At 38.1% G+C, this 24,270-nt stretch overlaps 1 protein-coding gene and 1 long non-coding RNA gene across 6 annotated transcripts; one reads left to right on the top strand and one right to left on the bottom strand.

Annotated features, from left to right (window-relative positions):
- Nucleotides 1-243: 243 nt before the first annotated feature.
- Nucleotides 244-23,718, bottom strand: LOC139076983 (acidic leucine-rich nuclear phosphoprotein 32-related protein-like). 4 transcript variants are annotated; one of them, XR_011529067.1, is made up of 5 exons: nucleotides 23,582-23,718; nucleotides 16,275-16,419; nucleotides 12,837-12,930; nucleotides 3,785-3,982; nucleotides 244-427 (listed from the first exon to the last, which is right to left on the bottom strand). XR_011529067.1 is itself a non-coding variant. In XM_070582312.1 (5 exons), the coding sequence occupies exons 3-5, from the start codon at nucleotides 12,879-12,881 to the stop codon at nucleotides 316-318; spliced, it is 345 nt and encodes a 114-aa protein (XP_070438413.1). In that variant the 5' UTR covers nucleotides 12,882-12,930; nucleotides 16,275-16,419; nucleotides 23,582-23,718; the 3' UTR covers nucleotides 244-315. The 4 variants fall into 4 exon arrangements, 3 of the variants coding, with proteins under 3 accessions (XP_070438413.1, XP_070438414.1, XP_070438411.1); XM_070582312.1 differs by having other exon boundaries at nucleotides 12,847-12,930; XM_070582313.1 differs by lacking the exon at nucleotides 16,275-16,419 and having other exon boundaries at nucleotides 12,847-12,930; nucleotides 23,582-23,714.
- LOC139076984 (uncharacterized) lies at nucleotides 1,678-23,718 on the top strand. Of its 2 annotated transcripts, XR_011529068.1 has the most exons (5): nucleotides 1,678-1,825; nucleotides 4,222-4,365; nucleotides 5,415-5,502; nucleotides 16,329-16,473; nucleotides 23,589-23,714. It is a non-coding gene; the product is annotated as an uncharacterized lncRNA (long non-coding RNA). The 2 variants fall into 2 exon arrangements; XR_011529069.1 differs by lacking the exon at nucleotides 16,329-16,473 and having other exon boundaries at nucleotides 1,689-1,825; nucleotides 23,589-23,718.
- Nucleotides 23,719-24,270: the final 552 nt, after the last annotated feature.

Raw genomic sequence — 24,270 nt, 5'->3', positions numbered from 1 at the left:
GTTCCTAGCCCAGGTGCCAATCTTTAAAAAAAAAAAAAAAGATCTTCACTTTCTAATGTTTTAAAATATACTTTATATATTTATCTTGTATTTTACCTATACAATTTCTGAATAAAAACTAATAGTTATATGTGTGTGCTGAAAGTTTATTTACTGATAGGAGTATAGAATTTTAAAAAACTGGAGATCACTGGTTTAAAGGAAAGCAATGTATATAAACATCGATAGAATAAGGAGCAATACTTAGTCATGCATTTCTTGTGTTTATTAGCTTTTAGAGACAATGGTGGTTACTTTCTCTCTATATAGATTGCATTAAGATAAAATACACATTTTTGAAAAAATACTGGTTTCTGGTGGTGAAGAATCTTCAGGTAGTTTCAGGATCCCATCCAGCATTTTTAAGTTTGGCAAACAGGAGAACACTCTAAAATAAAAATGAAAAAAAAAGTAACTATATTAAACAAAAGCATTGTATTTCACTTACTCTCTTTATAAATGAGTGGACTTTGCCTATTGTTAAAAGAAATATGAGTGGCTCTTAGTTTCTCCTGTTTTCTTTATCTTTGCAATGGGATTGCAATAAAATACTATTTATGTTCATTGAGCTGATGACCCTGACGTAGCCTGGCCTTGCAGGGAGCTACCAGATGGCTCAGCAGATTGTAAGCATTGATCAGAGAAGTGGGATCGCATACAGTCTGTTTTTATAATAGAATTTCATTCCAGTTTTTACAAAGTCCTATAAAGGAAAAAAAAAATCAATGAGTGGATTTAGCCAACTAACTATGAGGGAAAGAAGGAGATCATGATATATGTGCACATTATAAAGTTAAAAGCTTAAAAAAAAAAAAAGAAAAAGTAAAGCAAGCCCATGTTGTTTAGCGATAGTTAAGGAAGAATTTTGACTGAGGAGTGCAAGAAAGCGGTGGAAAATAATATCATTCTGAGTTATTTTCTCTTGACAGAGAGCATTTTTGAAGCTCACATTTCAAATTCAGACAGTCACTTCCAGGTTCTGGAGGCGTCCTTCATGTCAGCCCAGTCAAACAGTGTCATACACCTAGCAGTGTGACAAAGCAGCATTTTCTTTCGAGTGGACAGTTTTTCTAGGTCTGGGAATTCTGGGGGCTCAGGCCAGAGGAAATGGATGGCACTAGGATTTGCCCAGGATGGAAGATACTGGAACCTCTCAGCAGACATGCCAAGTCAACTAATGATGGTGCTGACCTCCTTGAAAGCTCTCATTGGCTGCCTGACTTTCTTAGTGCTAAGTGCTGTCTGCACGTTATCTCATTTAATCCTCACAATAGCTCTGTCAAGTTGGTTTTTATCCCCCATTTTAAGTAACTTATCCAAGATCTTAAAGCCCGTAGGTGACAGAACAAAGATTAAATCTAAGTCTTCTGGCCCCAATGTTCAGACTTAGCTCGCAGGAACACCTAGCCATTACGTCTTTTCATAAAGTCAAACTATGGTGAATTAAGATCACACTGACTTCTGGAGAACTGTAGAAGGGTTTGCCTGTGTGTCCCAGGAAGTGGGTGGGGCTGCCCTCTACCTCCTGGGACTTACACTATTAGCTCTGTCATTAAGAACTTTCTCTTTGGAACTGTGCTGCCTTCTCATTGGAGGATCCGAAACAAGGGAGGAAGGGAGAGACAGTCACAATTCTAGGGGACAATCATCAGGACAAATCTTACACCCGAAAATTCTGATCACGATGTAAAGGGTTGCAGAAGCTCTGGACCAAATCCTCAACAGAAAGTCACCCCGGGACAAAATGGAAGCTGTTATAATCCTTACAGTGTGGACTTTCGGCTAGGTAACCGAACCCAAATTTGGACGAATTTGAGGCTTCAGCTTAGTTCCTCAGCAGGAGTGGATGTTTAAATCCTTTCCTTATAGTTTAAAATGACCACATCTTTTTGTAAAGTAACCCTGGACTACCTAAGTCAATACTACCTGGCTTTTTATAGCTTGAATGTCAGTATGTATCAACCTTGGACTCAACCCAATAGAATTAATACTACAAAAATAGAAGAACCTCATTATATCCTTCATTCCCACATAATTCTATACCACATCATGAATTTTGAAGACAGATTTATAGTGAGACCTCAGGGCATATCAGATTTCAGACAATTAATCTTACTACTATTGTTGTAAGGCATTCTTTGAAGGGAGGCAAGTGACTGAGTTGGGACCGAAATGTTTTATAAATCCTGCATATAAATTAGCAAAACTGAAATACAATACTAATAAATTATCTTTATGACTAGAAATGCGCTTTTTTTAATGAATGATGTTGAAATGTCCAGCTAAACCTCCTCTGACTGCAGGAAATATAATTTTAAACTTGAAAACATTACTGTGGTTAAATATTAGTTCAATATTAAAGCAACTGTGCTGGTGGATTTCAATGTCATGTAAAAGCAATTTGAGAATTTATTATTACAGAACATGAAGTTTTGCTTTCAGACTATAGTCACGGGGGAGCAAGTGCAATAATGAGATTTATGGAGGAACAACAGAGATTAGAATTTTTATTTTGACAATTTTTCATTGTACATCAGCAGTCGAAGAGTCTAATGTCATCTAGGCCTCTGGAATATAGTTCCTGTCATGGGAAAACGGCAGTGTGAGAAAGGATGGTAGTGAGAACTCTGTCTTTTATTGAAATTGGATGTAGATGAAGGATTGTAATCCCACAACAGGAATGGAATCTAGAGACGATCTAAGCTTTCGTATGACAGATTCAAACTGATAGAGAAGATGACGTGGTCATTTGAATAAATGTAGGTTCTAGAACTCAATTGCTTGTTTGTACCCTTTTAATTCCCTTAAGTACAATAATAGTGGTGCTGGGAAGTTGGCTGGAATTCTATAGGTGGGCATATTACTTGATGCACACTCCAAGCTTGTTTAGATTCCATTATTATCATTAGGAATGTTCCCAGTAGTGACAAAGGAATAAAAATGGTTTATTCTTGGCGGGTTTTCAAGCTCTTTCAATCACTAGAGTAGACTGAATCAATTACTTCTTTGTATTCACTTAATGGTGCCCCTGTGGCCCAAAGGAGTGAAAATAAAACCAGAGAATAAACAATTTATAGCATCGTCACATGGACCTTGAAAGGAATTTGTATTTAGAAGTTTTTAAGAAGACATAATATATATTAAACATTATGAGAGAAAATGCATAGAATTAGAAGGCCTAAAATGAAACATTTTTGTATATGTCAAGTCACATTACAAGAGGAGCCTAAAATTTGTATAGCAATCACAAATTAAACAAGAGCAGAGCATATTAAAGATTTTTGTTTTTTTTTTTTGTTTTTGTTTTTTGTTTTTTTTTTTTTGGAGGAAGATTAGCCCTCAGCTAACTACTGCCAGTCCTCCTCTTTTTGCTGAGGAAGCCTGGCTCTGAGCTAACATCCGTGCCCATCTTCCTCTAGTTTATACGTGGGACGCCTACCACAGCATGGCTGCCAAGCAGTGCCATGTCCGCACCCGGGATCCGAACCAGCGAACCCCGGGCCGCCGAGAAGCGGAACGTGCGAACTTAACCGCTGCGCCACCGGGCCGGCCCCCATATTAAAGATTTTTAAAAAGGCAAAATATCAGTTCAAAGTTCTTTAGGTGAGATCAGAAGCAGGAAATGTTCAACAAGTAGTAGATACTATATATATTTGCTGAGTGATCTTAGCAAGAGAGTAACAACTGCCAAAAGTATAATTTTCAATGAAGTACAAAAGGTGACTTCCGGCGTTTGGGGCCTTACCGTTTCCGGTAATGTTGGTGAAACTCACAAGGGTTCCTCTTGAGCACGAGGGATTCTAGCGGAGCGCCCCGTAAACGGGAGAGCCCGGTCAGAGTCTCAATGTAGTTTTCAGCCAACGATAAGTGCTGTATCTGAGGCATCTTTGGCAATTGCTTGAAGGATGTGAGATAGTTTTTGTTCATATTTAAAACTCTGCAGCTGGATACAAAATATAAACATCCTGTCATTTGTCTCCTAAAGAAGATGGTTAACTACCAAATCTTGCACGGGACAGCATGCCTCACCCAGATCATTACCCCTCAGAGGAGCGACGGTGTTTTCTTACAAATGCGGTTTGTAAGAAAAGAGAAATATTTGGATTAAAGTATTAAGAGAAAATAAGCAGGATATATGGGACTGTACGCTTGCTGAGTGCAGGAATCTCTTTTCTTTTCCAGTTTATAACCTGACTTGGCAAAGACTGGTCCGTGGTGCAGTCTCAGTCCATCCTGAAGGAAAGCGCGGACGGCTGCACATCATCTCAGCGACATAAAAGTTCACCACAGCCGCAGGGAACTTCTAAAGAGCATCGCCTCTAAGTAGTGAGATTATGGCTATTTTTCTCTCTTTCTACTTTTCTGTTCTTAAATTCTATATGAGAAAATAGCATCTTAAATCAGGAAAAAAGCCTTTTTTATATAAAAGAAAACTAAAAAGGTATCCTTAGGAGAAGTGCATGTTAGGCGTTTCGGTTAATACATTTTTCTGATAGATAATGCTTCTCAATAGTTTTGCCTTAAAACCGTAATTGCGTAAGTCTGTGCACATAGAGAAAATGATTCAAAATCTATGCCAACACCTTGCCTTAAGGAAAAATGCCTTTATGTAGAAGTTGGGATTTAATACCCTGAGAGAAACACAGGGTACTTATTTATGGGCCTCGTACCTCACGAAGACACTTGGTAAATCATTACTGCTGATGGTAAAGATGGTGCTAAGCAGAGGAGACTGCCCCATGGCAGAATTAGAGAAACAAATTCAGTTTGAACCCACTCAGATTTCATTGTCAGTTTTTTCACATCTGTTATTTTCGTTTTCTTTGTTTCCTTCCACTCCCTCTCCATATGGATATTTTACACAGTCCTAATCATATCTTTTAAACCTTTTGCTTTCTACTCTTCCCAAGGTTCTACGTCATCTTTAGGAGCACTTTAATACTAGGACAATTTCTAATTGAGAACGCAGTCCAAGAGCTGCTGTCTCTCTGCCCCCATCTCCGTTCTCTGAAATTGGTTCTTTTCTCTTCTGAGGGTCGTTCTCTGTTTCAGTATCTATCCTGCCACACACTCAGCCTCTCAGACTCACCCCATTGCAGATCCCCAGTCAGCAGGATGATGGTAGGGGAAAAGATTGCAAACCAAGTGTGGTTTCTCCCTTGGGGCAGAGGGAAGGAGGCCATGGATATACATGCGTTAATTTATTTTTCTCCTTTGATACATTGATTTGGCAGTTGTAAAGTCTGAATTGCAATTGTATAATTTTATATTATATAGTCTATTTTTAAAGAAAGGCCAAAAGAACAGACAAACTGGGTTAAGTCTTTTCTTTAATGATTGTGGTTTTTTTCTTTTCTTTTCTTTTCTTTACATAGAATGCCAAAGATTTTGAAGTTTATTGACCTGGATCAAATCAAGTTCAGATACTCCAAGTAAACGAACTTCTAATTCAGTGTTTCTAAGGTATACTATGTGACTCTTAAAAAGTTTTATGTTGTATGTTTATTTTAATGTGTATTAGAAAAATACAACTAATGCATCACTATCGTATCCCCAGAAGAGAGTCTGGCTGAAAAACAAAAACAAAAACAAAAAATGGAATAAATCAACAGCAAAAGCTACTGGTATCTTATTTAAGGTAGTGATATTAAGCTTATTTTGAAAATTTTTATTTAGGTATTTTTAAATTTGTTGTTTAAAAAGAATGTAAATAAAATCAAATGTTATGTGAGTCTGTCTAAAGTTCCAAAGGGGCTTTGAAAGTGATGGAAAACTCCCAGACACATGGCCTATTCTGACACCACCCCGTCTGCCAGAGTGTTTCTCTCTCCTGTGCAGATGTGATGGTCTCTTTTTGCTGCCCTGTCTCAGTCCAGGCTCAGGGAGGTACATTATCCTGGTCTAGGCTCCACCCATCCTTCTTGTGGCTGCTCAATTTCCCTCATTTCCTAACTCTCTCCTGAGGATCTTTGCCCCTCTCATTGCTGCCGAAGCTCGCTCCACCTGCCCATTCTGCCTGGTGAAGCAGAAGGCAGCTCTCTACCAAAAGGATGCTCAAGCCCAGCCCTGATGGCCTGGTGGTTAAGGTTCAGCTCACTCTGCTTTGGTGGCCCGGGTTCATTTCCTGCTCACAGAACCATACCACTTGTCTGCCAGTTGCCATGTTGTGGTGGTGACTCACATAGAAGAACTAGAAAGACTTACAACCAGGATATACAACCATGCACTGGGACTTGGGGAGGAAAAGAAAAAAAAGAGGAAGATTGACAACAGATGTTAGCTTAAGGAAAATCATTCCATGCAGAAAAAAAAAGGGGCACTCGAGCAATCCTGAGCAAAGAGGCAGATTATCCTTAACATCAGGAGTTTGGGGTTCTTGGAGGACCAAGTTGTCCATATAATTTAAAAAATCTTTAGTTTGTTTCTGTCACTGCTCTGACTGGCAACCCCATCCCTCCGTTAGAATGTAACCCACCCTGAAACCAAGACTCTTGTCAACCACCCGTAGGGTCTTTCCCCATAGATGCTCAATAAATAAGACTGACTAAAAATCACTATCTTACAACGAGAATTTATATATAATTAAATTGCTTTTCCAATTTTACAATGCAAGGAACATGGCAAGCTTTTCTGCCAATATGATTCTATGATTACAAATTACTCCTCTAAAAATTGATAATAACAATGTTAATTTGGAAAAGAATAGAGTTTTTTCCCTCTAAAGTGTAACATATTGATGTATAAGTTTCCCTTTTTGCCTTGCCCAGGCATCATTTAACGCTTCCATCTTAACACCTGACTACACGAGGCAAGTCACAATAGGTACAGACAATGGTCACATGTACCCAAATAGTGAAGATTTGACTTTAACTTAGTAGCTGGACATGCTAGGGAACAGGTACCTTGGCAGTCTTATGGCACTTAAATCCACCAGTGAATTATCCACTAACCAAAGGGTTTCCACTCGAATTAGTCTTCTAAGAATCCTATTAAAATTTGCAAGTTGATAAGGGTCCCCCAAATCCTGAAATGAAAGGTTCAAATTCTGAAGGGAAAAACAAATAAAAAGAAAAAGCAAGTTCTTTGTCAACTTTTTAAAATACTTATTAATTAAAAATGTGTTGTATATGTTATTTAAACCAGTAGTTCTCACCTTTTTATTTTGGTCCTCTAAAATAGTCACACATCCAAACGCAATGATGTGATAGAGATTCTCAAGGTGGGGGGTGGGGGTGAAGATCCCGGCAGCATCCTGATTAGAATTGTGTGCAAGGTTTGGGGAGGGGGTCGTGGAGGGGCCAGGCTCCTCAAACAGATTTTGAAATTCTCTAGTTGGAGAGCGAGGGGCTAAAGCTTTGTTTGGGATTTACTGATTTAAATGATTAGTTTATCCTTACCCTCCTTGAAAATATTCAGAAATCACATTTATAAAAATTTCAGAGGAAGATATCATCATTTGAAAGATAAAAATTATGATTTTGTTTTAAAGTAATTAGGGATTCATACCTAAAAAGGGCTGATATATTCAAAGATAGTGGCTATTTTATTTTCACTTTTAACATCAGTCAACTTTGATGTAAAGGAAATTAAAACCACTCTCGGTGGTAGCATTGCTCTTGTAAACTCTGTTCCTGGAAGTTAACTTTTCTATTTCCACAATTTTACCATCAATTTCCGTCAATAAAAATTATCGAATAAAATGACAATCCCCTCTTTGAAAATGCGAAGCAAAATAATTTACTCTTTTTAAGGAAATATGATGTCTCTATCTTTAAAAAAGATAAAGTCTGAATATTTTTAGACATTAAACATTATAAAATTTGATACTTTAAGTTCCCCTTTCCAAAAGTCTAAAAGGTCTTAATTTTGAAATAAAACTTAAGAAATGATAAAAGAGTATGTATATCATTTCTCTATTAAATGCCATCTCCTCAGAGAGGTTATTTTTGACCACTATTTCCCAGTTTTCTATGATAGTTCGGAGTTTCCTTAGCTATTCTCTTAGAGTATAGTTACCTTAAGGCTAATTATATTTTCTAAGAAAATTTGTTAGCAGGGCTGCATTGGCCTTCACAATATATCCGCAGTTTAAATGGCAGCTATAAAGAGTGAATGCACACATACACTGAAATGGTTACCTCTACAGAGAGTTCTGGGAGGGGAGGTCAAAGATCTAGGTATAAATAAATAAATAGGTGTATGGTTTAAATTTTTAAGAGTAGAATGTATTCATCCATTATATATGAATAATTTAAAATTAATTTAAAAAAGGAAAGAAAATATTGTGCAGGGAAGTAATATTCTCCATTTTCATATTGTGTACCCTTGGGCAAATCGTGTCTCTTTCTGGACTTCCCTTCTCTTTTTGAAAGGAAGGGGTTTAGAGCAGACCATCTCTGAAACTCCTTCTCACCCCCTCATTCTATAATTCTGCGACACATTGGATCAATCTGTGGAGCAAAAGAGGCGTGAGGAGACCCTAACAACCAGGATTTAAATTCAGTCTAGTTTCTGGAAGCCTTCCTAAAATCTTCACACACACTTTGATCGCTTTGAAAACCAAAAATATTGGCATCCCACTCTGTTGTGAAGAAGTTGATGTATTCTTTTATGGCTACAACATTTATCCTTCCCAGTTCAGTCCTCTGTCTAAACGTGACTCGATCCAAAGCAGAATCAGAAGCCTGAGTGATCACAGCCCCGTAGCTTTGAAGTGGTCAGGCTGACTAATGGCAGGGGCGGTTTCAATGCTAGTGGCTTCCTCAGCTGCCTCCTTTTTAGCACCAAGAAATCACAGCTCATATCCTTCATCGGTGAGAAGTTTGATTTGTTCCAGGATAGCTCTGTTCGGACCAGGCTGGCTGCCTCAGCCGATCCAAACTTTTGGCTTGATGCATCGTTCGAGGGATTGCAGATTGCATCATAAACTCACGGATAAGGATTATTGCCCAAACTTTGATTTTTTTAATTATCAATAGGAACAACTTCACTCTCAACTATTTTAAACTTTTTCAAACAAAGTTCAGCAATATCAGGATAAAATAAAGCTTAGAAAATGAGTAACATGTCATGATGACGAAGGAGTGAAAAAAGAGTGGAGAAGCCCAAACACCACTGGTTGTAGAGAAAACTCTGAAAAGATGCTCCAAGTTTCGATATTTATGCTAGTAATTGCCCGTAAACAAACAAACCAACAAAAAGAGGTGTCATAATTTAATTAATGAGAAAAATAGGTTTTTTTCTGTTTTTTTTAGCTCTCACCGTGCAGTCCTCCCAGTTTTCCTGTAGCCATGTTTCCCATTTGTTTTTGTCAAGGACTCTTTTCCGTGGAGGCAAGGGACACTTCTCCTGTTGGAGGAGTAACTCTTCCGCAGGGGGTCCTAGGCAAAAATCACAAGGCAGACCCTGGAGGTAGGTTTAGGGCAACAGGGCTGATGTTGTCACTTGATACTTGGCCGCTTGTTTTCAACTTCCGTTCCAATATTAAGATTGAGCAAAACATGATTTGACCCATATTACGGCCAAGTAGTGTGAGCAATAACAAAATGAGTTAACTTTTAACACTACGTAAATTATTTCTAGCCCAGGCAAGTGAGAAAAATCACCAGTATAGTGACTTTAATCTTCATATGATTTTCTCTTTGAGAATGTAAAGTCACTCTGACTTTCTTTCTCTTTTGTCTCTCAATTCAATTAACTACCTGGTCCTATAAGTTTTCCCCTTGAGAATCTTTCTCTTCCTTTTCAACATCCAGACCCTCGTATCTTCCTACCTGTAGGAAGTAAGTAACTCCCTTCTCTTGGCTCTCCTTGTTTGCAATCTTCTCTCCTTCCATATAAATAATACAAATTGCCATCCAGCCTTCCTAGAACACAGCTTTCACCATAGGACTCTCATGTTTAAAACATTTCAGAAACTTCTTATTGCCTACCAAATAAAGATGGAAAATCCTAGCATGTCAAGCAAGGTTTTCCACAATCTTATCCCAATCTCCATTTCCAAACTCATTTCCCACTATTTTCCAACCTGATTGTCCTCCAAATCAGGTTTGCACAAAACTTCCAGGGTTAGGGAAAGGATATCCTGTTTCCTGTCTGGAGCTGGGTGCTAGGTAATTGTGTGACTCCAGATGACTAATTTTAATTTTCTGAGCTTCAGTTTTCCACATCTGCAAAAATACAGGAACACTAGAATCAAGGGCCCAACATGAGCTCAATTTGATAAGAAAATATGTTTGTTCAAAGTTCATAATGCTTTGTAAAAAGACTCATTTCTGATACTTTTCTAATACTAAAACACTATCGTAGACCAACATATGCTTTCATATTGCCATAGACCCCTACACTGTATTGTGTTCCCCAGGCAAGATTCACTGGGTTGTACTGTCAACCAGGCCCCTGACAGCAATCCTAAACTAAATGATTTCAATTCCCTCCCAACTCTAACACATTGTATTTCTATGAGTCATACCTGGTACTCTTTGTACACACTTTCCCTACTCTATTTTTCTGCAATGCATGATTCCCCTCATTTCGAAGGTGAAAAGAAAACAAGAGGATACTGAAGGCATCAGGAACCAACATTGCCTTTGTGGCAGGTTTGTCCGGGCTATAATGGGAGATAATGAGTCCATTTGTGAAGGACTTATGGAAGGCAACAAGAGAAAAAGTCCAACATCTCATTATTTTGACACAAACATCATTTCTTCCGTGAGGCACAGGTGGAAGCCAAGTTCCCTTTCAGGCGCTCCCCTCATAATGAACTGTACTGTTGCCACCCAGGCAATCACCTAACCCTGAGGGCGGAAGTATCCCAACCAATTTATGAACAACATCTTCATGTGCTAGGAAATTATCTTCTTCATTGATTAGGACGATTGGAGTTAAAAATCATAGAACTAGAAAAACTGGAACAACCAATATTCGACTGGGGAGACCGTAGGTTCTATCGTCTTTAATACCCCTCCCCCCAAATTTGGTAGCCTTCTTTGTGCAATAGATATCTGAGAGTTATTAAACTCTGCCCTGTATTGTTTGTGTGAGTTGTATCGATCTGCTCTTTCAATTACTTCTTTTTAAAGCAGCTTTCAAAGATTTCTTTAAAGTTAGAGGCCAAAGGTCCCTTCCACTGTGAGGAGTTGTATTAAAGGGGATTCTTTTTTTCACTCAGACCCCGTTGGTTATTGAAGATGTATCTTAGCTGCTGAGAACTACAGCTGGGCTCCCTGACAGCCCAGGATGTTGGCTTTGACCCACTATCTCCGAGCTTGTATTTTGTTCCCTCTCTGGATTTGTAACTCCTAACAGCAGTGATTGAACGAGTGTGCTGAGGGATTTTCAAACAGAAAGCTTCTATTGTTTAAAAGACTTCTACCACGAGTTTGCTCTCTTGCTTCGTTGAATTGGGAGGAGTTAAGTCAGTCTTGAGCTGGCCATCAAAGCCTCGGGAAATTGCTGTTTATCAAACACCAGATAACGTTTCTTTTCTCAGGAACTCTTTCTGGATGTACAACTGGGGCAACTGAGATCAGCTGAAGTAGTTTTGACGAGTGTTTCAGGAGCTAGTCTAGAAGGAGGGTAATTCTCATCAGAACGCTTTTGAAAAGCGCTTGTTCTCCATCTTACACAAAAAATACCTAAACAAAATTCAAGGCAATGAACAAGGGCTATCTATTTTTTTCATGGTTTGCAGTGATGGGATTTTCCAGTGTTTTCCTCCCCTAGATTGTGCTCCATTCCTTTTACGACTAGTCGCTTGAGAGAGATTGGGCATTGTTAATGATCTATGGAAGGAAAATGTGCCTTATCTCTGCAGAGCGATGATGTCCTCTGCATGAATGGGCCCTGTGCTCGGTCCGCAGGAGTGCTTTTGTTGAGCGATCACCTCAGCACACAACCTGGCCACTTAAATCAGGGAAGGAGGGAGGCCACTGGACCCTCTTTACACACGCTCATTTTCAGTTTACGCCTAATTTTATTCTTCTGTCATCCCCTCCAATTTTTTCAGTTTAGCAATTCCCTGTTAAACCTCATCTCTCCACTTCTGCTCAGAATACAATTGCTTTTTGCCTCATTGTAGCACAGTCATCAACCACTCCCCCACCTGCCTCCCCACATTAATGTCAGCATCTTTACTTTATCAATCTTTTCACTTTCTAGTCAAATTTCTTCCCTCCCTCTCTCTCTCCAAACCTGCTAAACCAGCGTTTCTCATAGCATTGCCCTCAGATCATCTGCGACAGGATTTCCTGTGATAATTTTCACAAATGCAGATTCCAGGGTCCCACTCCATACTAACTACATCAGATTGTTCGCGAGTTGTGCCTTGGAATCTGCATTTCACACACCACCAGGTAACTTGTCCACACGCTAAAGTTTAAGAACCAACCAAATCCTGCCCACTTTAGCCCTTGATGCTGCCCTCTCTTCCTTTTGCTGATGAACTCCTTACACGTGTGACACACATGGCCTCCACTTCCTCTGGTCTCCTGCTTTCCTAATTCCCCATAATTGCTTGCTCATTGAAAAATATTCTCTCTAAGGTCCCCAAAGGACAGTTTGAATTTACCTCTACTAGTACTATTTACTAATATTTTAAAAATAAGAGTCAGCACTTAGCTGTAAATAGAGGTGAGAGAGTTAAAACATAAGAACCTATTTTCTGCAAAGTTTCAGAAGATGATGCTATTTTTCTGCCTCCAAGTAATATCTTTTTTTTCCTCAAGTAGTGTCTTTTAATCTGCAAAAAAATCTGCTCAGAGCATGCACACAAAGAAGACACACATTTGTCCTTTTACCTTCTCTTACCCTTGGGCAACGCAGTTGACTCCCTTGAATGTCATGTTGTTCTACTTCGAGCCAAGTGATGTACTTAAAAGAATCTGATGGAAGCTTTAAAATAAGAGAAAAGAGAAATATTATCTGGCAATATGGAATTCATTTGCTTTTATTTGTAAAAGTCATGCAAATCCATGCCAAATGTTCAGCGAAATTGAACTCCAAGTATCCAATGGTACGGTCATAGAAGCCATCTTAGTCCAATCTACATTATGTATTCTTATTCAAGTTTGCATCTCTCACATCGCAACTGATTTATTTTGATAGTAAATGACAGTGGAAATAAATGTATGGACCCATTCATGAAGCCACTTTATAACATTTCTTATGAAGTGTCCTTTAATATTTATTATCTCATGAGGAATTTCACTCCATGTTGGAACAGTTCTAATTGTTAAAGGCTCTTCAATATATGGGTCCCCAACCCTCCAACTTGCTCCAATTGTCAAAGTTTTGCCTTTTGAGTCTACCTGGAAGAATCCGTCCACGTGTGACTGCTAGTTTAAGCGTTCAATAACAGTTATCATCTCCTTCCTAAGTCATACAATTATTACTCACAGATCATGGTTTACAAATTATTAAATATCCGGGAAGAACATGTGGTTCTCCATGGGCAGAGTTCCAATTTATCGACATTACTCTTAAAATGTGTAGCCAGCATTGAATGAAATATTTCAGGTTGGGTCATCTTCCTTGTTCTGGACAGTGTATTACTGACCAGAATATGTGCCAAGATCATATTTAGGGCACTTCTATATTGTTTATTATTTATTGCAGTTATAGTCAATCAAAATTCCCAGTATCTTACATAGCGTAGGACAGTTTCAAAGTTAACACAAACAAAAAGGCATATTACTTGGAAAAGAGTATTATGTTAAATACACACATCATAGCTTCATTCTTCTGTTAGCCATGTTACACACATATACAAACAAACCCAGAATATTTGATTTGGAGAAATGTCATTAAAGTCTTTGGAACAATTGCATTTGCCTCACAGAGCAGCATTTAGCATCGCTTGTTTTTTGCTTGAGCTGTAAATTTGTGTGACTAATACTAACATAAAAAATATTTCCACCGTTAAATAAGCTTTTGAAGCTCTGGATTAAACCAAGTTAAACATTTCTCTTTATTGCAGGACTTCTCAGAGCCTTTAATATACTAATATATTTTGTGAGTCTATACTACAAGGTCTTCCCTTGGACTTTTAAACCATAAAAACTTTTATTCTTGGAGCAGTGTTTAGGACTGGTGCATCTTGCAAAGCAGAATTTGGAAAAAACTGCCTCAAAGTGAATTGGGAAGAGGTGGCTTTTTAATAATCCTTTAGTTTTGATCTTTTATCTTCTTTATTTATTCACCAAATGACCTTGGTTGTTCTGGTAAATATCTTAATATGTTCATTTAAAAAAAGAACTAGTAACAAAAGCGCTCTACCTCATTAACAGCAACACTAAAAAGGTAATTAATGCTTGAGTAATTCTTTGAGATAATCTGAGGATTTACTAACATGCTTTCAAGGAATTGACTCATTTTTTAGAACGAGGCTTTAAAAAACCAAGAAGTGCAAATATATTTTGATTATTGAGGAAAGTAGTCCCTGGCCTATTCTTGGTTTTTCAGTTTATAGGAGTATGGAAGCTTCTTTCTGAACTCGTTATGTGCTTTTGGAAATTTTTTTTCTGACTTCTATCACAGAATAAAACTTTCCTAGAAGTTAAATTCTCTAGAGTTGCCACACTCTATTGCCTTTTTGTGCTATTTTATGAGGCTGTTGTTGGGAAAAAAAAGAATGTAAGTTAAAGCTGTATTTGAGAAGAAACTTTCCATTTTCAGCTGACATCTAATTTTGTACAAAAACCAGTTTGTTTACTTTTTTAAGGAGTCATGTGGTTGATTTTGGGGTTTCTGACATTGTGGGAAAATGAGACATTGCGTTTGGTTACATTCATTTAAGGTTGTCAATGTGTTACAGTTGTGTGACTGTTGTTTCTTCTTAAAGGAATAGTGAATTATTTGTGTTTTACCCTGGTTTTTACCTTTTATAATTCTGATGGATCAATTGATTAATTCATTGCATCAGTAAATATTTTTGCAGCTAGTATGCTTCATTTCATTTCATTCATTTGTTTAAAAATATATATTATACACCTGCTATGTGTCAGGCACTCTGTCAGGCACTGGGGATGCAGAGTTAAATAAAATATGGCATTTGTGCTTGAAGAACTCATTTTCTATATTTTCTATAATTTGGGAGGCAGACATATGAATTTAACTCGCCTTGATCCAGTGAGATAAGGGGAACAATTGTGAATGAAGGTGTCAACTTAAAAAGCAAACTTGCCTGTTATTTTATCTCAAAACGAGTTTATTCAGGAATAGCCAAAAGAATTACAATTTGGGATGTGCATGCTATGGCAAATCACAGGCAAATCTGGAAAAGAAAGGTGGGGAGCTGCTTTTACAGAGAAAAAGGAGGTGTAGGGAGTAGCTGTTCTAAAGGAACACCCATTGGGGGAACACAGCAGTTGAGGGCGGCAGCAGCTTCTCATTGGCTGAGCTGCGCTGTTTCTCCCTGTCTGAGCTCTTGCCAGGTGGGGAGAGAAATCTTCCTTCAGTAGGAAAGTAGTTTTACTTCCTGTCTAAAATGGCAAGCATCCATCTTGTCCTGTTTGGTCTAACTGACCATGTGTGATAGGGCACGGGAGATGCCCCTGTGGGCCATCCTGACTCCACTTTAGTTCAGGTTTCTTTTATTAATTTCCACAAAGGAAAGGAGAAAAAAGGACATGTGATTCCAATTCAATGAATTAGATAAAAGTCTTGAAAGTGGTAAATTTGGGGGGAGATTATTTTATCTTCTGGACAAAGGACATTCCAGAAAGAAAGGAGATAAATCTTAGACTAGAGATGGAATTCGAACTCAGTGAGGGAAAGGAAGGGGTTTTTGATTTTGTGGTCATTATGTTTCTGTTCATCTCCTCATCTGTCTTCCTCCCTCCACCCTCGATTCTTTCCGTTTCCTCTCTGAGTTGGGTCTGAGTACCGACCTTTCCTTTACCCCCCAATTACAAGAGTAGATTGAAGAAGTTTAGACACTTATTAAAATGTGTTAAATATAAGAAAAAGCACATTTTATAAATTCATCATTAGATAAGGGGCTAATTAAAAATATTTACCAGGGATTGGGGGCGGGCCTCGTGGCCGAGTGGTTAAGTTCGCTAGCTCAGCTTTGGCGGCCCAGGGTTTCGCCAGTTCGAATCCTGGGCGCGGACATGGCGCCGCTCATCAGGCCGCTCTGAGGCGGCGTCCCACATAGCACAACCAGAGGCACTAACAACTAGAACATACAACTATGTACTGGGGGGCTTTGGGGAAAAGAAAAAAAAAATATTCACCAGGGATGATATTCCAGAATCCAAACGCGGATGGAATGTTCTGTTCCTCGACAGAGCCGACCTAGAGCGTGACTCACTCAGACCGGAACAGTATGATGAACTTGATGGACAGATCTTCTGACTGCCTGTGTTTTGACCTGAGGAGCTGTGTGAAAGAAAAATGCTTAACGTGTTTGTATATCTCTTTTAGTCTTTAAATGTAAGTATCTTTGTATAAAACAATAAAAACAAATTATAAGCACTAACTTTTCCATTTAGAGGAGAGATAAATGATACCCTAGGAATTTGCCTAAATCTCAGAAGAACTTTTTTTTTTTAAGATTTTTTTTATTTTTCTCCTTTTTCTCCCCAAAACCCCCCGGTACATAGTTGTGTATTCTTCGTTGTGGGTTCTTCTAGTTGTGGCATGTGGGACGCTGCCTCAGCATGGTTTGATGAGCAGTGCCATGTCGGCGCCCAGGATTCGAACCAACGAAACACTGGGCCGCCTGCAGCGGAGCACGTGAACTTAACCACTCGGCCACGGGGCCAGCCCCTCAGAAGAACTTTTTACATGTTGTAGTCCTGTTCACGTTTTTACGGCTAATAGTAACATAAGACAAATTCTCCTCAAAGGTAAGGGTGTTTACGTAGACTTCACGTCTTAGAAACGTGAATCTCCTGGTACACACAAATACACACACACATGCTTTTGAGACATGAAGGAGGAGGTCAGCCCTCATGTTGGAATCTCATTCCTAGGGGAGCTGGCGCACAGGTTTGGCACAAACATCTTTCTCCAAACTCCCTGTTGGTCTCCTCATTAACCTGGGGCTTCAATTATCCCCCGAAATTTCCCCAAACCTCTTATATTTCCTCAAATTGCTGACAAGCAAATTAAAAAGTCAGGTTCTTTAATCAGTTTTACTCACTTTGAAATACTGCTCAGCCATTTCACTTAATAACAGTCCAGTTCTCTCTGTATTCCCATTTTCAGACCACTGAGATATAGAATGTCTTTTCTGCTCTCCTTATATTAATTCTCTGGTTTATTATTCATTGTTATTCACACACTTTTCCCTTTCTCCTCAGCAATGGTTATAAGTTTCTCTTTCTGTAATTGGTGCTGTATTTTAAGCCAATTTAAAAATAATATCTAAATATGCTTTTTCATGTTAAGTAAAACTAGAAATCATATCTCTCTTTATTTCTGGCCCCTTTTTTACTCTTGATAGATCATTTTTCAGGCTCCAAGAATCTTAAGAGACAACATTCTATATTTTATGGCATGGTTATTATGCATCTGTAGCAATTTTGCTTACAAGAAACCATACATCTCGTGAATATTGAGGTTGCCTTCACAAAGTACAGTATAGAGATGTCTTTCATTTTTCATTTATTAACTGAGTTGGTGCAGTAGAAAAGCATAGCCATCATACTATATTCTAGAAATACTATTACCATGCCATTAAAAAAATAAAACAACTATGCCCTATTATCAAGAAGAAAATTGTTCCTCCATCTGCCACTGAGTAAAAAATAAAGAATTTTGTCTTAATTATGTGAAAAAGTCAGAAAATATATGCCTCTCATATCTTTCCTACTTGAGCAATTCTTTAATAGTTTGGATGCAGTTTCTTGAAATTACTGAAGAGTATCTTGCCATAGATACAAATTAACAAACATTAGAAGAACAACATTAAATTGTGTGAAATATATTATTCCTGAAACAGTTAAATCCTGGTATTTATTAGTGGAGTTTTGGTCAAGAATCAGGGAGAAAAAATTGGGGGAAAATGGAATATTGTATCAGTGGACAAACAGAGGATGAAAGTTTGACTGACTTTTTTGGTTCATTTGTCTTTATTAAAATCTGTTAGCCATTTTCGGCCAAAATGAAATCAGGAAAGTAAGGATAATGAACATGGCTGAAACTTTCTTCCGTGACTGGTGTTTTGTGATTCTAAACTGCAGTGATGGTTATGCAGTGAGAGGCTGAGTTATGGAAAACCTGGAAGTCTCCCGCTCTCTCATTTTTTAATCTAAAGTGTGAGAAATGGTCTTATTTTGCTTATGTGAACTCCCCAAAGCAGGGCACAGGGGAAAAAATAAGTTCACATAATTAAAAGCTCTGATCAGAAAGATCCAGTACATTGGGATTTTACTATACTCTTCTTGAGTATGCTGAGATTAAGCTGTCACTTCAGGGTGAAATTCAGTTTAAAAGTGACTGAAAATTATCTCATCATCTTAGTTTACATTGGATGATTTTTGGGTTTAAACTGGAAGACCCCATGGGGCCGGCCCAGTGGCGCAGCGGTTAAGTGTGCATGTTCCACTTCTCGGTGGCCTGGGGTTTGCCGGTTCGGATCCCGGGTGCAGACATGGCACTGCTTGGCGAAAGCTGTGCTGTGGTAGGCATCCCATGTATAAAGTAGAGGAAGATGGGCATGGATGTTAGCTCCAGGCCAGTCTTCCTCAGCAAAAATAGGAGGATTGGCAGTAGTTAGCTCAGGGCTAATCTTCCTCAAAACAAATAAATAAATAAATAAATAAACTGGAAGACCCCTTTATGCCATTACCCTGATTACTACTACACATTTATTAGTAATAGAAGGTAATTAAAACTTTGGCAACAGACGTGAATGGGCAGCCAACATCTTCACCATCTCTCTCCTGTCTTCCTGTTTCGTTTTTCTCCAGAATGAATAGAAGATTGGTCAAGAGTTGCAGCTATGTTTATCTGGGAAGATTCTAACCAGTAGATGATGAGTCCGATTGTCTTTCAGTGTGAAATCTTTTTGCAGGCCCGAAGTCTGGACTCCTCCCGATATTCTCACGTTACTGCTGGTGCAGTGGTGAAGGGCAGTGTGTGGGAATCTTGGGGTAAAAACCTTTGGGGCGCTCTCAAAATTTTCTGTGTTCTGTCACGTCTATCTTAAATTCCATATGGAATTTTTCTTCAGTCTGCTTGTTTGGGAGAAATATCAGCAAAATAAGATAATTTCTGATCCTTTCGTTTTAAAAAGAAAGTTAAAAAATAGGGCTTCTTCAAGGTTATGTAACTAAGCCAGCTCTGATTCCATCTATAACTGCCTTACTGTGCACATCACTGAGTCAACATCACAAGCCCTGTGCGTCCCAGGAGCCTGAGGACCAGCCATGGCTGTGACATCGGGCCGGGCACCGGGCATCTCTGACAGTCAGTTCCTTATCTTTAATGTCAGAAGATGCATGGACTCTGCCTGAGTGAGAGGGCATCTTGTTTTTGTTTTGTAACATTACAGCTATGACGACAATTATTACTATTACTCATAGAATAATTTTATAGTTGACATTTATTGGGCGCTCGCTATGCACTAGGCACCGTACTGGGAGCTCTATGTGGATTAACTCATTTAATCACTACAATCACCTAGTAAAGTGGGTAACATTATTATTTTGATTTTATAGATGAGGAAACTGGGGCACAGAGAGGTGACATAACTCGCCAAAGCCACACAAGTCAATGACCAAGTGTGCTTAACCACTAGGATCGAAATCAGATTCAGATAAGCTACTGTGATTCTTTGAATAACTTAAGGCTGTATCATTATTAGAGTGCCGTTGTTATTAAGGAAAATCATTAATATTGATTTTTCTTATTCCAATTGCTCCACTTAACTACCTATAAATAATTGCACTATTAGTAAAACATGTAAATCTGATTTATTATTCACTGAAAACCAAAATTAAGCCTTCGCTAGTAGAACCTACGAGAACACTATCCCAGATAAAATCAAGATGTTTTTAAAATCCTCTCCTATCTCCCCTCCTGAAAAGAAAATAAAACCAGACACACGCAGTTTAGTTGGTATTTTGGTTTACTCATTTTTAATCTTTCTGCCTGCAGCGAACAGTTATCATAAATTACAAATCTAAACCCTTATGAAAGAGGAATTAATATTATTAATGCTCTAATATAAAGCTGCCACAGAGAAGGTGCCGTGGCTAAAACTGTACAGCGTTTGTCAGCAGTGATTTATAGTGTCTTTAAAATAGGTGGCATTATCTGAATTGGCCATCTTTTCTTGGTTTAAAAGAGTGTAGAATGGCCAACAAAAGGGATCAGGTGAGCTGAGACCACTGGATGAAAAACAGCAATAATATAACTTATCAATTCACGAGCACCTTTCATCACAAGACAGCAGTGTCCTTTACAATCACGAATTTGTAAGCCTCATAAATTGTCAGCTGCAACGGGTGCTGGCTGTTTAATTAAAATGTCAAGTTGGTGATTATGAAACTTTGTGAGGCGAGTGAAGGAGGAAGTGGCAGGTGGCCTAATTTCGGAGGTGCAGCTGAGCTCTTGAGTTGAAGGGGGCAATGTTGGGCTCACACCATCTGGAAGGCCAGGGGGTTCCTTCCAGACACCTGGGTTTGTTAAAATTCTATCGCATATGACTCGATTTCTAAACATTCCATTTATATTCAGTGCTGCATCACGAGAGCTTTGTATTTGGGAAAGAAGGAAGGAAGCTAAATCTCATTTTCCAGTTAGCAAAGGGCACTTTTCCCAAATCCTCAAATTCCCTTTCTCTCCCCCAGAAATATTGAACTAGGCAATCAAGTCTTGTGGGATCTTGCTAAAACCAGGCATTTCTGAAGTACGGGCTAGAGGAAAATTACCATGGACTCTAGAGCATTAAACTTGGATGAAAGGAGATATCAATCCAGCCTCTTTGATTTCTTTGACCATTCTTCTTACTTTTTAAAATTCAGAATCCTTGTCCTCTCTATGCCTATATTTTATTCATTCGAAAAATGGAAATGATTGCGCTCTCTACATACTAGAGATGGTAATAAGATAATAGAAAGTACTTGGAATGGAATTCTCATAAAATCAGGAAGAAATTTAATAGTATAATGTGTGTTTCCGAAATGACCAATTAGGTATACTAGGTTTTAAAATTTCTCATGGCTCTATTTTAAGTTCCTGGAACTAAACCCATAAATTAAGTAAAGAATAATATACCAATAAACTGTAGGGGCAGGACACTTTTCCCTTCTTCCCTTCTAGGTTCTTTGGCTGGTCTAATAATAAAACTGACATAAAACATAATGAAAGGAGAAAAACAAATTTAATTTTGTATGTACAGGAGCAGATAAAAATATGGAACTCAAAGAAATGACCAAATCAAGCAGCTTTTATGCCTTTAAAACAAAGAAACAATACATTTGTGAAGAATTGACAAAACAAAGAAGTTTGAGCTTGGGGTAATAAATTAGTGAGGAAGTAACAAGATTTGTTTACACAGCCTTCTCTGCCCTAAATTCCCTCTCTCTGTGATAGGATACCTATACCCTCCTGGTACAGGGAGGGTAGCTTTCACGGGGAGATTTATTTCCTGTTTTCAGGGCGACAAAGGAGGCCAGAGTGTCCTTCTTGCATTGGCTGTTTCCTAAGTAACTTTAATTCAGAATAATCAATATGCCAAAGAGGCATATTTTGGGGTGGCATATTCTGCTCCCTTTCAGAACTGTTCTGAAAAATTACGTGTTTTACAGATATTCCAAAAATATTCCAGTACCCAAAGCCTAGGATTTTAATAGATATATCCTAAATTATTTACAGTGTTGATTCTAAAACCATATAACAAGAAATTGTAATTTTGAAAAATGCACAACTGGAATTGTCATTTCTCTACTTCTAGCTGAATGAATCAGATTTTAATTCTTTGTGATGTTTTATTTTTATAAATTTTGCATGTCCCTGTTGCTCCAGCCCTATACACATTCTTACAAACACAACTCGCTCCCCAAATTAAGGTTCAACAAAATTAAAAGCCTGAGATACCTCTGTGTTCCCTGTACAGGATTATGTTTAGAAATTTTTAGAACTTTATTGTAACCACATATATAGCTGCTACTTAAGAAGGTTTTCAATACTTGAATGTTTTACTACTCCCTGTGTTGTTACAACTTTGAAAATTCAACCACATGCAACACTACAAGGGAGAAGAAAAATACGGACACTAAAAGATAATATGTGATAGGGGTCAATCTTGTGAATAGAGACAAAACCATAAGATCTCAAATGAACTTGACTGTGTATGAGGAAAGCAGTGTGAATAAGACTCTTGTTCATGACGTGCAGAAATGTGATTGAACAAATACTGGCACTAAGATAAATTTTTTTCTTTTCTTTCTTTCCCTTTTTTCCTTCCCTTCTTCCTTCTTTCTTCCTCCTTTTATCCTTCAAAATTTGAAGATCAAAGTTTAAGTTGTAGCCTGGGCATCACTTTTTACACGGTCTCTAACATAATTTTATAAAGATTTACTAGTCTAAAAATAATACTGATCATAAAGACCATTTTATAGAGAACTCACAAATAAACCTCCTTTTGGTAGAGTGTATTAAAGGATGTTAGCAAGTGGGGAAAAACGAAGTCTGTCATTCTTCACAGAACTTCTATGATTTAAAAACTATTGCTTCACATGCCCATTTCTCCAAATTATGACACCGTTTTTTATTAAATCAACATAATATCTAGACACCGCTTAAGATATACACAGTTTACCAAAAAAAGAGAACTTCTGTAATAGAACTTCTTCAGCCTCTAAACTCCTACATGATTCCTCTCTTAACCATAGGCAGTAAGTGGGAGTTATAAACAAGTTTCACACACTCATGAAACACAATGTATTTAATCTTGAAAGCTGAGGGTGCAAATCTCACTTTTTAAAAGATGAGAGCCAAGTTATACCCCAATATAAAGACAAAAAAAATCAAGAAACTTGCACACACTCTAATTGTATATCGTCTCATTATCAGTATGCTTTGAGAAACATTTATGAAACAACTGTGAAATTTAAGAGGGAGGAAACAAGGATTGGGTTTTGGCCTCATTTAATTTTTGGTTTTATTGAGCTACTAAAAGTCCTATTTTTGTGGAAGTAATTTCATTTAAACTTAACTAATAGATATTAACTAATATTAATGAACAACTAATAGATATTTCCTTTTGACTGCCTTGTCTATTTTTCCCCTGAAATTCTCACATGCTCTCTTAAAGAACCCTGTGCATCTAGAGACACCATCACTAAATCAGTAAGCCCATCTCTCTCTGTCACCACAATGATCAATTGCACTGTATTTGCAACTGGTTGCACGGTGTTGTGGGAGAGGGTGCCTGTTGATTCGCTTCTCTCCCAAAGCAACCACGTCAGTAACACAGGTTGCATGACTTTACATTTCTAAATGAAATTTAATCTGGTAACCCTATCTAAATTGGCTTGTTTTCTCTCAAGTAGTGACTAAGGTTACTTTTACCATTTTATTTTCTTACCTTTCAGACATGCCTTGCCCGTGCATAAAGTTCCTCTGGCCTTCAAAAAGCTATTTTTCTGAAGACATTTTTCGTCATGTTCCCGGGAGGGGATAGGAGAGCTGTCCACCAAGAATCTGCAGCCTCTTTTGGGGGACTTCCATGTATTCACCGTGACCAAGGAAACAAGCTGTTACCTAGCAACCTGGCCCTTTAGGAGGTATTGTTACCAATCTCTTAGAGCTCATCAAAGGAATTGCTGTGCTCCTGGAGCAGCGTAACAATGAACATTGTTTCCAAGGAATTGTCTAAACTGGTATAACTGAACCTTGACTATAGAAACACAAATGATAGCAGAGGGCCCAGACGTCTGCAGCATCCCTGAAGTTTGCTGTCTTCAGTTCCATTATTTCTTGAATCGCTTACATTTGGCTTGGGTTTAGTTGAAGTGGTATTTGTGCGATTTATCCCTCTGTATTTGGTTGCTTGCTCCTGTTCTATAGTTTCTGAACTAGCAGAAGGAGCAAAAGGGAAGTTATCTAATTCCTGCTTGAACTTTGCTCAAATAAAACTCCTTTGAATTGAAGACTGGGAATTCTACCTTGTTCAGCACAAGAAAGAAATAATAGATTTTTATTTCAAAGCAGATTTCTATAACTTTTCAAAGAAAAGGGAGAGAATGTCATATTATGTTGTATACTCATTCCAAG

Source organism: Equus przewalskii, chromosome 18 (genome assembly GCF_037783145.1).
Source record: "Equus przewalskii isolate Varuska chromosome 18, EquPr2, whole genome shotgun sequence".
Taxonomy (NCBI): domain Eukaryota; kingdom Metazoa; phylum Chordata; class Mammalia; order Perissodactyla; family Equidae; genus Equus; species Equus przewalskii.
Note: the sequence above shows the minus strand (reverse complement) of the source record. Positions and strands in the feature narration are given on the sequence as shown.

Excerpts from the sequence above, each read along its gene's own strand:
- LOC139076983 (XM_070582310.1), bottom strand. The coding sequence starts at position 23,607 with ATGCACGGGCAAGGCATGTCTGAAAG. Across the intron at positions 16,420-23,581 it reads GGGCAAGGCATGTCTGAAAG|CTCCTCAGGTCAAAACACAG; the intron begins GTAAGAAAATAA and ends TCTTTCACACAG. Across the intron at positions 9,420-12,836 it reads TTGCCCAAGGGTAAGAGAAG|GACCCCCTGCGGAAGAGTTA; the intron begins GTAAAAGGACAA and ends ATTTTTGCCTAG.